Below are 12,601 nucleotides of genomic sequence, written 5' to 3'. Positions count from 1 at the left end.
ACAGCTGGGCTTCACCCTGGCCTACGGAGAGAGGAGAAAGGCTGTGAAGATTACAACCAACACAGTGAGGGCACAGTGTTCAAGAACAAGCCTCATGTTCTTCTAACTACCTAGAAATAGATGTTCTAAAGGGTAGTTCTCACTCTTTTTCTTATGCAATTAGTTTTAAAATATATATATAGTTCACTCGAGTTATTAGGAATATAAACAATTTTTGTGTTAAGAGACAGATTACATGATCATTTGTTCCTCATAATGGCGTGTAAATGACAGGACTAAAATAACCTTTTTTCGGTTTACATTTGGACTCTGGAATGCATTCCCTGCTCATTTAAGGCCATTTAAGGTATTTTAATTAATATCTTATGCTGCACTGTAACCTTTTTAATCTGTATTAACCTGTTTTTATGTTTTGTTTTTATTTTTATTTAATTATTTATTTCTTTTTAATGAACTCTTTTTAAATCTCTTTTCTTTTTAAATATTGCTTTGTGTTGCTTTTATGTTTTATGTAAAGCACTTTGAATTACCCTGTTATTGAAAATGAATTTGCCTTACCTTGCCTTAAGAGATGCACAGAATTGAAGTATTTTTAAATCTAACCTAAAAACTTATTTTTTTAGGTTAGCGTTTTCTTAATGGCTTTAACCAGTTTGTATTCAAGTCTGTATTGATGTTTTTGTACGTTTTGTGTTTTTATCTGTTTTTTTTCTTGATATTTTCTTATTCTGTAAAGTGCCTTGAGAAACTGCTTTAAAGGCACTATATAAAAATAAAGTTTATTATTATTATTATTATTATTATTACTACATTTACTTTACACACTTATTTATTTCACCTTGTTAACTCTCAGGTCCATTTGGAAAAGGATTTTGGAAAATGTTTGGAAATCTGGTGCAACCCATATGGAGAGATAAGAGAAGTCTTACTGTGATTGTTTTGGCATCTCTATCTGTGAAAAAGAGCTCTCCTCCGTCAAAATCATCGTTCAGGTAGAGAATCGCACTGCAACAACATTTTGCACACACGTGTTACATCTGCTGTTTTGTGCAAATAAATGGGTGTGTATTAACTGGAAGTGTGTACCATATGTACCTTAAGTCTCTGTGTGTGAATGCAGGTGCTTCTCTCCAGCACTGCCTGGTCTCTGGCTCCAGTATACAGTTATCCACATGGACGGGGTGAGACAGATCCAACCGCCCGTCCTGATGCCCTACATACACAGACACACACGTATACTCCAATCAATCCTCAAATGTGTCTATGTCTGTGAGTGACCTCTGTTACTGCATTGGAGTGTTTGTGTACCTGGAATGGCGGAGCGGCAAACCAGGTGGGTGAAGGAGAAATAGAGAGCGGAGTGGCTCCTGAAATAGGAGTGAATTAGGATTCGAGCTCTCTCGCCTATTTCATGTAACAGCTTGGCGTCTGATTGGTTCACCATTCCATCCTGCGCCAACTGAAAGACAGAGATGTGCCTTTAGAACTCTTAAAATGGTTATAAAGGCATAAACTGATGCTATTTCATGAACGTGTAATTCGTTTACTTTACCTTAAAGGCTCTTAAGACAGTCAGGCCCTCGAATTTCTCATGAGGTGTGTGTGGAGAACGCCGCTTCTTGTAACCATCACCGACTGATGCAGCAATCTGTGGCAATGCAACAGGATGCGAGGTAAGACCCTGCTGATCCCGGTTTCTGTGTCTAGATAGTACGTATCTACCCTTAGTAAGTATGTAAATAAGTCTTATTTATAGTGTGTATTTAAAAGCAATTAAAAAAATTGCAACCTCATTAATAATAGCATTGAAATACATGAGAACAGACATGTTGAACAGGCATCCACTTCACAAGATCAAAAGATAATATATAAAATTACTGCAAAAGCACAACTGGCATTGAGTCAGGACCATGGGGGCTGAAAACAGTCTGAACAAGTATGCAAAGGGTTAACACCCCCCCTTGGTTTTCATTTACTCCAGTAGTCTAAATAAATCAACCTGGATACATGTATAACTTACTGCAAGTTATGAGAAAAAAAATACACTGATCAGACATAACATTAAAACCACTGACAGATGAAGTGAATAACATTGATTATTTTGTTACAGTGACACCTGTGAAGGAGTCGGATATATTAGGCAGCAAGTGAACAGTCAGTTTTCAAAGTTGATGTGTTGGAAGCAGGAAAATGGGCAAGCATAAGGATCTGAGTGACTTTGACAAGGACCAAATTGTGATGGCTAGACGACTGGGTCAGAGCATCTCCAAAACACCAAGTCTTGTGGGGTGTTCCCGGTATACAATGGTTAGTACCTACCAAAAGTGGTCCAAGGAAGGACAACCGGCGACAGGGTCATAGACGCCCAAGACTCATTGATGTGCGTGGGGAGTGACGGTTAGCTGGTCTGGTCCAATCCCACAGAAGAATTACTGTAGCACAGATTGCTGAAAGGGTTAATGCTGGCTATGATAGAAAGGTGTCAGAACACACAGTGCATCACAGTTTGCTGTGTATGGGGCTGCGTAGCTGCTGACCGAGTGCCCATGCTGACCACTGTCCACCAACGAAAGTGCCTACAATAGCCAGATGAACATCAGAACTGGACCATGGAGCAACGGAAGAAGGTGGCCTGGCCTGATGAATCACTTTTCTTTTACATCATGTGGACGTTTGAGTGCGTGTATCACCTGCCGGGGGAAGAGATGGGACCAGGATGAACTATGGGAAGAAGGCAAGCTGTTGGAGGCGGTATGATGCTCTGGGGAGTGTCCTGCTGGGAAACCTTGAGTCCTGGCATTCATGTGGATGTTACTTTGATACGTACCACATTCCTAAACATTGTTGCAGACCAAGTACACCCCTTCATGGAAACGGTATTCTTTAATGTCACTGGCCTCTTTCAGCAGGATAATGCGCCCTGACACACTGCAAAAATTGTTCAGGAGTGGTTTGAGGAACATGACAAAGAGTTCAAGGTGCTGATTTGGCCTCCAAATTCCCCAGATCGCAATCTGATCGAGTGTCTGTGGGATGTGCTGGACAAACAAGTCCGATCCATGGAGACCCCATCTCGCAACTTACAGGACTTAAAGGATCTGCTGTTAACGTCTTGGTGCTGGATACCACAGCACCCCTTCAGAGCTCTTGTGGAGTCCGTACCTTGATTGGTCAGAGTTGTTTTGGTGGCACAAAGGGGACCTACACAATATTAGGAAGGTAGTTTTAATGTTATTGCTGATTGGTGTATCTTGATTACAAAAAATTCTCAGAGTCGGCTCAAGCTGCTCTTGACAACAAAGTTAATTTAAAAAAAGATTCATGACATGAAGTTTAATATTCTGGGACATGCTGGATTGCATTTAACTTCATTTTCCCAAGCCATTCATTGTGGCACTTCAGTGAGATTGTTAGTAAGCAAATATAAAGAAAAGAGTTCAGGATGTAGTGGTGATCCTTGAGGGACTCCCCAGACAAAGGTCGTCGTGAAGGAAAAGAAATCAGCAACACTGATGTAGAAATACTGTTATCGATGCAGTTAACAGCACTGCAGGAAAAGCACAGTTATTAGTTATACAGCTTCCTCGGCTTACATTTGCCAGCTGCGTCACAGTGTCACATTCAGACTGGGACAAAACGCCATCCAATACAACACGATTGGTTCCGTTCAGGGCCTCGTCATCCATTGTAATGGTCACACCAACCAGAGGAACTGGACCTCCTAAGACAAAGACAAAGGGAGAGAGAGGGGGATGAGATTTAGACAGCAGCACACATGTTTAACAAATTCAGGTTCTTTACACTCACCAGCATAGAATCCACTGTCGTCCACCTCTAACATCTTCTCTCCTTCCTTTAGTTTCTCATTAAGCTGTTCTCTCTCTGCTCTGAAAATGAGAAAGTGAGACGTCAGGTGCTCCCTGTAATTCTTCTTTAACATATCTGTGTTTGTGTCCATCGCTCTCACCTCCAGCTCTCCCTCAGTGACTCGGGAACGATGTTCTCCGGCGTCCACAGATCCTGCCAGAGACAGAGTGGAAAACTTTGTTTAATTACTTTAAGTGGGAAAAAACCCCCCAGTAAAAACAAAAGGAAAACTTAGAGGTGGTGTTTTACCGGGTCGAAGAACTTGAATTCGAGATTTTCCACTCCAAAGTAAAGCAATTTCTTTTCTGCAAGAGCTCTGCTGATGTAGTTGGAAATTTCCTTTAAAGAGAAGGCTGTTATGTTATACTGGCCCTCCTAGTTTTCGAGAAAATATTAGGAAGACAAGCTCTATAGGTGTTTTTAAATCTTGGATACCTTGTTATATAGACAATTCATGATTTGTAGCAAATTTTATAGATTTATAGTTAATTCATTAGTGGTTGTAGATTGTTTTGAGCTTGTGTAAAACACTTCGAGATGAATAAAATGCTAATAAAATGTAAGATTCTTCTTCTTATGATGATTATTATGAATAGCCTAATTATATGTATTTACATTATGTATTGTCCATGATTCTTCTATGAAGTAAATGTTTATTTGCCTATTGTGTTTTAGACAGTTTATCAGCTTGTTTCACATGAGATGGCTCACACATTGCAAAAAGAAAGCCAGGTTTTAACATTTTATTTTTTGCTATTAGCATTATTATCATCATGCAGCAGTCCTACCTGTGAAGGGCCTGTGGCCTGTGCTTCAGTGTCGCCCTCCAGAGACTCCAAATAGAGCTGCAGGTTACTGAGTGACTCGGTGTCATTTGGGTAAAACAGCAGCAGAGAACGCAGTGTCTGCACTGCCCCCTTCAAGTCTCCCGCTACCATTACAACAGAGAAAAGCCAGTGAGTGCACATTAACACGGCCAACTATATGATCCATTAGTGTTATCAGAAAGGTCAATACCTTCATTGTATTATGTAAGCAATAAAACATGACATGCTGTTATGGGAAAATAATCAGTGGAGTGGTGTGATGTAGCCTAGTGTTGATTATTTTCCAATAACAGCATGTAAGTGTTGTATTATACCACTGCAATTTTCTAACATTAACATTTTTATTTTTATTTAAAGAGATAAGTTGAGATAAGATGAGACTTTATTATCAATCGGCACCAATAATCCACACCGATAGTTTTTCCCGGCTGAGAAGTGTCCACTGTCATTATACAGTACAAGAGAGGCCTCTGGAGGTCAAATAAAAACTGTCACTGGCAAATTTTGTTGTGTTATTTAGAGAGTTTTTTGATTCCTTTTGGATGTCAGTATTTTATTTATAATCTGGAGTGTTACGTTGTGGTTCAGTTTGGATGTATATCTTTTATTTACTTTAATAGTTATTCATTTATTAATATATTCATATTTATTTCATTTAAACAGGTACAGTGCATTTACATGGTGTAGTCAGTACTGTGTATTTTTGTAATAAAGTTCAGCAATATTTTACTTTGAGTGTTCAGTATCAATTTTAAAAACTATCGGTTGATTAATCGGTTATCGGCAGGTACTGCCCGAATCGGTTATCTGTAAAATCCACTATCGGCCAACCTCTAAAAAAACTGTAGAGAATATACACACGTGCAAAATGGAATAGAATATAACCAGATACACTCAAATGCAAGTTATAACGGTCATTCTGCAGCATGGCACTTCATTCCCTCACCAGTCTCAGCTTTAAGTTAATAAGACAAAAAAACTAGGTTGTCCTGTTGCCGAAAAACTGGAAATCCCTCTGTCCTGAAAGGAATTGGAGACTCTTTCCAAAGAAACTAAATAAATCTTACAGAAAGTTTCATTGTATCAACAATTATATATGGTTTTGAATCCATTTATGTATGTGAAAAATCTGCCATATAATTCTGTGTCGTTACCACGGAAATGAGAATGTAGTACAGCAAGCACATTAATACACACCTTGCAGACGGAATTAGTGTCAGAGCGGCGATGTTAGAGAAAATTTCGAAAAAACAAACAAACCACACCTTCTGACCAATCAGAAAGGAGCATTCAACAAAGCTGTTGTATAAAGGGCTTTTATGGAGCTAGTGTGATGCCATATAGAGTATAAAAAGTTATGAGTCATAGTTGTCCTGTCATCTGGATGGAACGCTGTGGTGAACTCTGACCTTTATACTGGGCAATATGGAGATGCTCTAGCTGCATTGGAAGGAAATCCTCCTGAGGAGAAATCCGTCCAGGCCGTGTGGACACCAGAGCAACACATGTTTGTTTGCATGCCAGTAGAGTGAGAATCAGGTCTATAGGATATAGTTTAAAAAAAAAAAAAAAAAAAAAAGCAACCTTGTTAATTCTCCTTGTCGAGTATATATTTACAAAATCATGCAAAAAAAAAAAAAATCACAATAATAATATAAAATGGATGTTTTTGTGTGGAGTATAAACTTCTCTTTATTTATTTCTATACATTAATTCATTTGATTTATTTATTCCGTTTCCTCTCACCTGCAGCTTTTTCATATGCTCCTTCTACGCTGTCTGTCTCTTCTGGGAGGCGCTGCGATGTCACCACACACTGAGCTCTGCATTCATCTGTCTGCTTCAGCGTCTCGTTCACACACGCCTTCCATCTCTCCACCGCTCGGGCCCAGTCAGAGGAGCTCTCAGCTGTGACGGCAGCATCATAGACCTCCTGCGTTTCCCCATAGGGACGAGATACATGATGTGTGAGAGATAAAGATCTCGACATTTGTAGAAGTGAGCATTTGTATACTCCATCGGTCAGTAAAGGGTAAATACAACAAATTAAATAGTGAATGAACGGAGGAAAGGTGAAGAGAGATGACCCTGTTATTTGGAGGCTAATGTGGCAGGAAGTAATCAGAAATATTATTAAAGTAATGTCGACCAAAATAAAACTGATTTTTTTTTCTTACTTTTGTACTGGAGCTACAAGGCATATAAAGAAGCATATTAAGCTGATATTTCTTGAACTATATTATCTTTATAATCATCCAAATCACCTCTGACAGACATTTCTGCTTAAAGCCATGGGAACCTCAATGTCATGCATCTACCCCAGTATGATGTTTGCATGGAGTGGCACATATTTCTTGAGGAAAAGAGTAATTCATGTTTTAAGATGGCTGCTGCTACTACATTTTTATTTTTAGCTATGCTACATAGTGTATATTGTCAATTTTATAACTAACATGAAGTCATTAACAGAGTCAGATACCACAGACCCAGAAAATTACTCATTAGCTTGACATGATGATAATGATTTAAGCATACAGCCTGCATGATACTAAACGTCCCTTACTTGTCCTCTACATTAGCAACACTGCTGCAGTGCAAAACTGAAAAGGAAACTTGGGGAAATAACATGTCTTGGATGACTGTCTAAATTCTGAGTAAATATGTACATTTCATTGTTGGATGAACTTCTTCCATTAATAAAAGATGACCGAGGATGATTTTGAAAGACAATAACAAGATTCAGTGAAATTTGTGAGAGTCAACTTTGCCATAATCAATTTTGTAATTCAAGCTGTACAGAGGTAGTGTGTGGCTTCTGAAGTAATATGCAAAGATGATGAATAATTCTGAACAGAATATACTGTATATACAGTTAACACAGGCTGAATGTTATTAGTTGTATAGAATTATGCCCATGTCCTACTGTTCAGTCCGTACATGATTTAACTGAGTTTTTTTTTTTTGTGACTGTTGCCGAAAAAAATGCTTGATTTTACTGTGGATTTTTTTTTTCTTCAAAATTTGCGATACTGAGTTTTTTTTTGTGGGAAACGACTCAAATTGGTGAAATTGCAGTTGCACAAAATTGTTTTACATGTTCTTTCACAGTGATGTTTGTTGGTAAATGAGACCAACTGTACTCTTGTTCGACGCACGTGAACCGCTTTGACTGAATGCGCGTTGTGATGACGTCACATGATGCGTCTCGCCCAGAATCTGCGGAAAATCTGCGGTAATTTTGAAAAATCGCAAACTCCACTGAATATTGCGGCATTTGCTTGATTTTGCATTCATTTCTGTGATTGCAAAATCGCTAAATCCTGGTGGGACTGACTGTTTCTGATTAATCTGTAATATGTAGTAGTTGATTTTGGATGGGCATGTCCATTCCTACATATTTCTTGTCCCAAGCAAAGTGTGCATATTCTCACCTCAGCTTCCCTCACGTCCTCTCCTTTGCCTTACCCAGTGTTTCTCCAGTTCTCTCTCTCGGTCCTGAAAGTCGTCCTCTGTAACACCAGCCATACGTCTGTACTTCTCTATGTTGTTCCTCATCTCCAGGTGACTCGGGTTAGCCGTAAAGAATGTGCGAGCGGCAGCAGCAGCCTTCTTCGGCTTACCCAACTGCGCAAAGAAAGAAAGAAGGCGCTTTGACTTATTACTCTTCAATTACTAGTCAGAACGTGTAAATCATGATGTCTGATGTCTAGAAGACATGTGCGGATAATTGGTTACACAGTAGGGAGCTTGTTTATTTACTGCAGACATATTACTCTACCTCGTAGTAGATAAGCTGCAGGAAATTGTAAGCGTTGCGAGTCCCGAATTCATATTCAATATCCGATGATACAGGAAGCTGACCGGAAGGAGTGACGGCTCGGCCCAGACAGAACCGTATACACTCTGCTCGCCGTTGGATCCAGTCCAATGCCCACAGATCCCAGATTCTGCCTTTTTCTGTGTCTGCACATGCACATACAAATAGACACATAAGCAAACATACACTCACCAACCATTTTACTAGGAACACCTGTACCCCTGCTGCTCATTCATTCATTCATTCATTCATTCATTCATTCAATCACCCAACCATGTGGCAGCAGGACATTGCATAAAATCATGCAGATACAGGTCAAGAGCTTCAGTTCATATCAATGTTCATATCAAATATCAGAAAGAGGATTCAGAATGAAGATAAAAGAACAGATGAAGTTTATCTTCAACTGTCCTGTTTGGGTGAACCTGTGCCCGATGTAGCCTCAGATTCTTGTTCTTGGCTGACAGGAGTAGAATCCGATGTGGTCTTCTGTTGTTTTAGTCTACCTCAAGGTGCATTCTGAGATGCTTTTCTGCTCACAACGGGTGTAAACAGTGGTTAAATGAGTTACTGGAGAACTGACTGAATATTTTTTTTTGGTTTTTCTCACCATACTCAATCCAGCCTGTTTGGGAACAACAACCATGCCACAGACAAAGTTGCTGAGTAAGACTACATTTTTCCTCATTCTGATGTTTGATGTTAACATTAACTTGAAGCTCTTGACTTACAACAGCATGATATTATACACTGTGTTGCTACCACATAACTGCCTGACTGGATAACGGCATTAATGAATAGGGGTACAGGTGATCTTATTAAAGTGGCCCAGGGAACGTATAATAATAATGCACATACAATAACAATAGACAAAAGTAGGCCTATCACAATTGTGTATCAGTGGGCTGGCTAGGTCAGGATGAGACTGTACACTAACAGATGTATCTGACAGACGTGTGTGTTTGTGGCTTTGATGTAAACAAAGATTAGAATGTGAGAGGAGGAGGTTTCCCTCTCTTAGATGTTTTTGCCTTTTCAGCCCGTAGAGCCGAGGTATAGAGCCATAAAAGCTTGTGGATTTGAGAGCTGAGAGATGGCCAGGAATGTCTGAAATGCATGAGCCAGAGTGCTTATGGACTAATCACTGATCAGCACTGTCTACTGACCTGTTGTTGAGCATCACTGGCCAATATCAAGCAGATACTGGATGTTAAGAGCTTTTACTGAACATTCTTTGCTAGCTTAACTCATACATTAGTTTATCACCCTGACAAAACAACAGCTTGTTAGAACAAAACAACATAAATACAGTATCGACAGGGTGTGAAATAAAGCAAGGACATAACATTATCAATCACTGTGATAACTGGGCTGATTCATTAAGCCATAGGTATACACAATTACCAAAAATGTAAAGAGAACCACTACTGGCTTTTAAAAAACCCCAAAACATTTTAGCAATTAGTTATTCATGCATCTTCATCCATCCATTTTCTGTACCACTTATCCTTACTGGGTCATGTGGACCCTGGAGCCTATCCCGGGGGACACATGGCAGGGGACACCCTGGACAAGGTGCCAATCCATTGCAAGGCACAATCACACACACATTCATACACTTTTTGGAATCAGCCTACAATGCATGTCTTTGGACTAGGAAAGGAAACTGGAGTACCCAGAGGAAACCCCTGAAGCACGGGGAAAACATGCAAACGCCACACACACATAAGGCCACGGTGGTTGAGGGTTCAATTCAGCCCTGGAGGTGTGAAGCAAACGCGCTAACCACTAAGCCACCGTGCCCACTCTTGCAGCTTCAGTAACTGCTTTATCCCGAGTTGTGGTGTATCTGGAACCTATCCCGGTATCACTGGGTGCAAGGCAGACAAACTCATGCAGGATGGGATGTCAGTCCACTGCAGGCCATTATGCACACACATTCACACCTAGGGGAAATTTAGTGTAGCCAATATTCTGGTGTTTTTAGGCAGTGGGAAGAAGCACAGAGAGAACATGTGAAACTCCGTACAGACAGATGAGGATCTGGTCAGGGACACTGGAGATGTGAGCTGGCAATGCTACCCATTGTACCCTACAATAACTTTATTTTTATTTTTTACAAGTGTTATGCCCGTATTCACCAAATATAAACATCCATTCATGTACCGCTTATCCTACTTAGGGGAGGAAGCTGGAGCGCACAGGGGGAGGCACAGGGAGAGCATGCGGGCTCTGCTCACATGGGGTGTAGACGGGATTTGAACCCCCAACCCTGCGAGGCTGGCGTGCTCACCACTAATCAACCATGCCCCATAGAAAAACAACGTATTTAAAAAATAGGATTCTTCAACTTCAGCTTATTGGCAAAACTAGGCATGTGCAAAAGAAGTTTGCTAGGTGCATACTGGAGGGGCTCTGTGATCACAGAACATCACTGTCCCTCATGTAACACTTCTGATGTGGAAATAATTATGACGTAGCCACGAATATGCAAATGAGCGCATGCAGTTACCTAGCAACTTTCTCAGCCTGATTTGGTTGCTTTGTTATGGCAAAGAACTGGCAGCTGTGCTGAAGGCTACCTAGTCTGGCCACTATTTCGTCCCCCGCAGTCGAGCAGTCGTCGTGGCATTTGCGCCTGATCTTGCGCAGGGCTTCCCGGGTCGATATGGACAGCTCGATGAACTCAGCCGCTTTCTCCCAGTCCTCCGAGAAATAAGCCCGCACTCCGCGGTAGTAGAGCTCGTCGTAAGGCGGCAGCAGGCCGGAGAGAGAAGTCGAGCTTCCCGAATTGACTGCAGCCAGACACACGCAGCACAGAGAGGCCAGACTCAGCGCCACGTATACAGGCGCTTCAAGGCGCAGCGCCATAGTGCCCAGCGCGTAGGGGAGAGACTGGGCTGATGGAAAGAGGGAAAGGAGAAAAGGAGAAAAGAAAAGGGAGGAGTGAAAGAGATGGGTGGGGATGCAACCAGGAGTGTGTGTGAGATTCAAAGAGGCTTCATAAAGTCTAAAGACTACAGTCTGTAATATCAGTCAGCTGTTACAGAATACAAATATAACCATATTATAAACAACATCTGACAGCTTGCAGGGGGAAAAATTACAACAGCAGCTTTACATTAAAGTTTCCAAAGAGTTTTGTTCTCTCTTCAACCTCGTGTGGCCAACTTTTCAGTTCGCTACTTTACAAAACACACACGCGAAAGCCCTGTTCTGTAACATGTGAGGTCAATGAGCCTTAATTGTCAGAATATATGCGCATAAACTTTTGTATCGTCCATGTGAAAGGCATAATAGAAGGTCCTTTTTTATGTTTCTGTATTTGGAAAACTCGACTCCAATTAAACCGTAGCCTATATTTTAAGCATTTAAAAACATATTTGAGAAGTATATGGTCAATAGAATCAAGGCATACTAATGTTAAATGTTTTTTTTTAAGGTAAGCATATATTATTTGTGAGTGAGCGAGAGAAAGGGATTTAACCCTTATGTTATGGGTTAATCTGACCCATTTCCACATTTGAATTTTTTTTTACTTTCCTCATTTAGGGTCATGAACGTATATGCAAATATTTCTTCTTGATAAAGATTTACTGTTTTTGTGTGTATTTAAACTGTGGAAGTCATTTTGACCCATAATATAATATAATATAATATAATATTAGGGTTAATACCTTACAGTCTGCAGCCTGAGCACATCATTAACTCCGGCTGCGGCCAAAACCGCATTTTTACCTAATATATAGTAGGCGAGAAATACCCGGATGGTGTACTGCTTCCGGCGAGATTTTGCAGTATGCAGCCGATGGCCACTACGCGAGTCAAAAAATCCCACAATGCACCGGGACGGGTGCGGACAAGCTCAGAAAAAAAACCCCCGTCGACAGCGTCTGTAAGGCTCTTTCAACCTTGGTTAAACAGGAATTGTTTACCCGAATAAATTGTTAACTTGTTTAAGATTTTTGCGTTTATGATGACGTCGAAGGTCACATGACAATACTAACATGGCGCATGTAGTATCTCCGGGATTGTAGTCACAATAAACACTTTTGATTGTACTGTTTTATAGATTCAAGTGTTTTGTATG

General features: G+C 40.5%; 1 protein-coding gene across 2 annotated transcripts in view; it reads right to left on the bottom strand.

Moving 5' to 3' along the window:
* p3h3 (prolyl 3-hydroxylase 3) overlaps positions 1-12,386 on the bottom strand; it is a 15,279-nt gene extending 2,893 nt beyond the window's left edge. The window contains exons 1-16 of one of the 2 annotated variants that reach the window (XM_017484473.3): positions 12,189-12,386; positions 11,094-11,411; positions 8,473-8,657; positions 8,160-8,318; positions 6,441-6,627; positions 6,104-6,235; positions 4,656-4,798; positions 4,117-4,206; positions 3,968-4,020; positions 3,808-3,887; positions 3,594-3,721; positions 1,553-1,648; positions 1,309-1,459; positions 1,096-1,213; positions 930-1,005; positions 1-21 (exon numbers count right to left, since the gene is read on the bottom strand). The exon at positions 1-21 is cut by the window's left edge and continues 120 nt beyond it. In XM_017484473.3, the coding sequence (XP_017339962.1) occupies positions 1-21; positions 930-1,005; positions 1,096-1,213; positions 1,309-1,459; positions 1,553-1,648; positions 3,594-3,721; positions 3,808-3,887; positions 3,968-4,020; positions 4,117-4,206; positions 4,656-4,798; positions 6,104-6,235; positions 6,441-6,627; positions 8,160-8,318; positions 8,473-8,657; positions 11,094-11,382 (1,908 nt within the window). In that variant the 5' untranslated portion in view covers positions 11,383-11,411; positions 12,189-12,386. Of the gene's footprint in view, positions 22-929; positions 1,006-1,095; positions 1,214-1,308; positions 1,460-1,552; positions 1,649-3,593; positions 3,722-3,807; positions 3,888-3,967; positions 4,021-4,116; positions 4,207-4,655; positions 4,799-6,103; positions 6,236-6,440; positions 6,628-8,159; positions 8,319-8,472; positions 8,658-11,093; positions 11,590-12,188 lie in introns of those variants that run through there. The other variant, XM_053680790.1, reaches the window with a different exon arrangement.
* Positions 12,387-12,601: the final 215 nt, after the last annotated feature.

Source organism: Ictalurus punctatus, chromosome 1 (genome assembly GCF_001660625.3).
Source record: "Ictalurus punctatus breed USDA103 chromosome 1, Coco_2.0, whole genome shotgun sequence".
NCBI lineage: Eukaryota > Metazoa > Chordata > Actinopteri > Siluriformes > Ictaluridae > Ictalurus > Ictalurus punctatus.
This window is presented reverse-complemented; position numbering and strand designations above follow the sequence as displayed.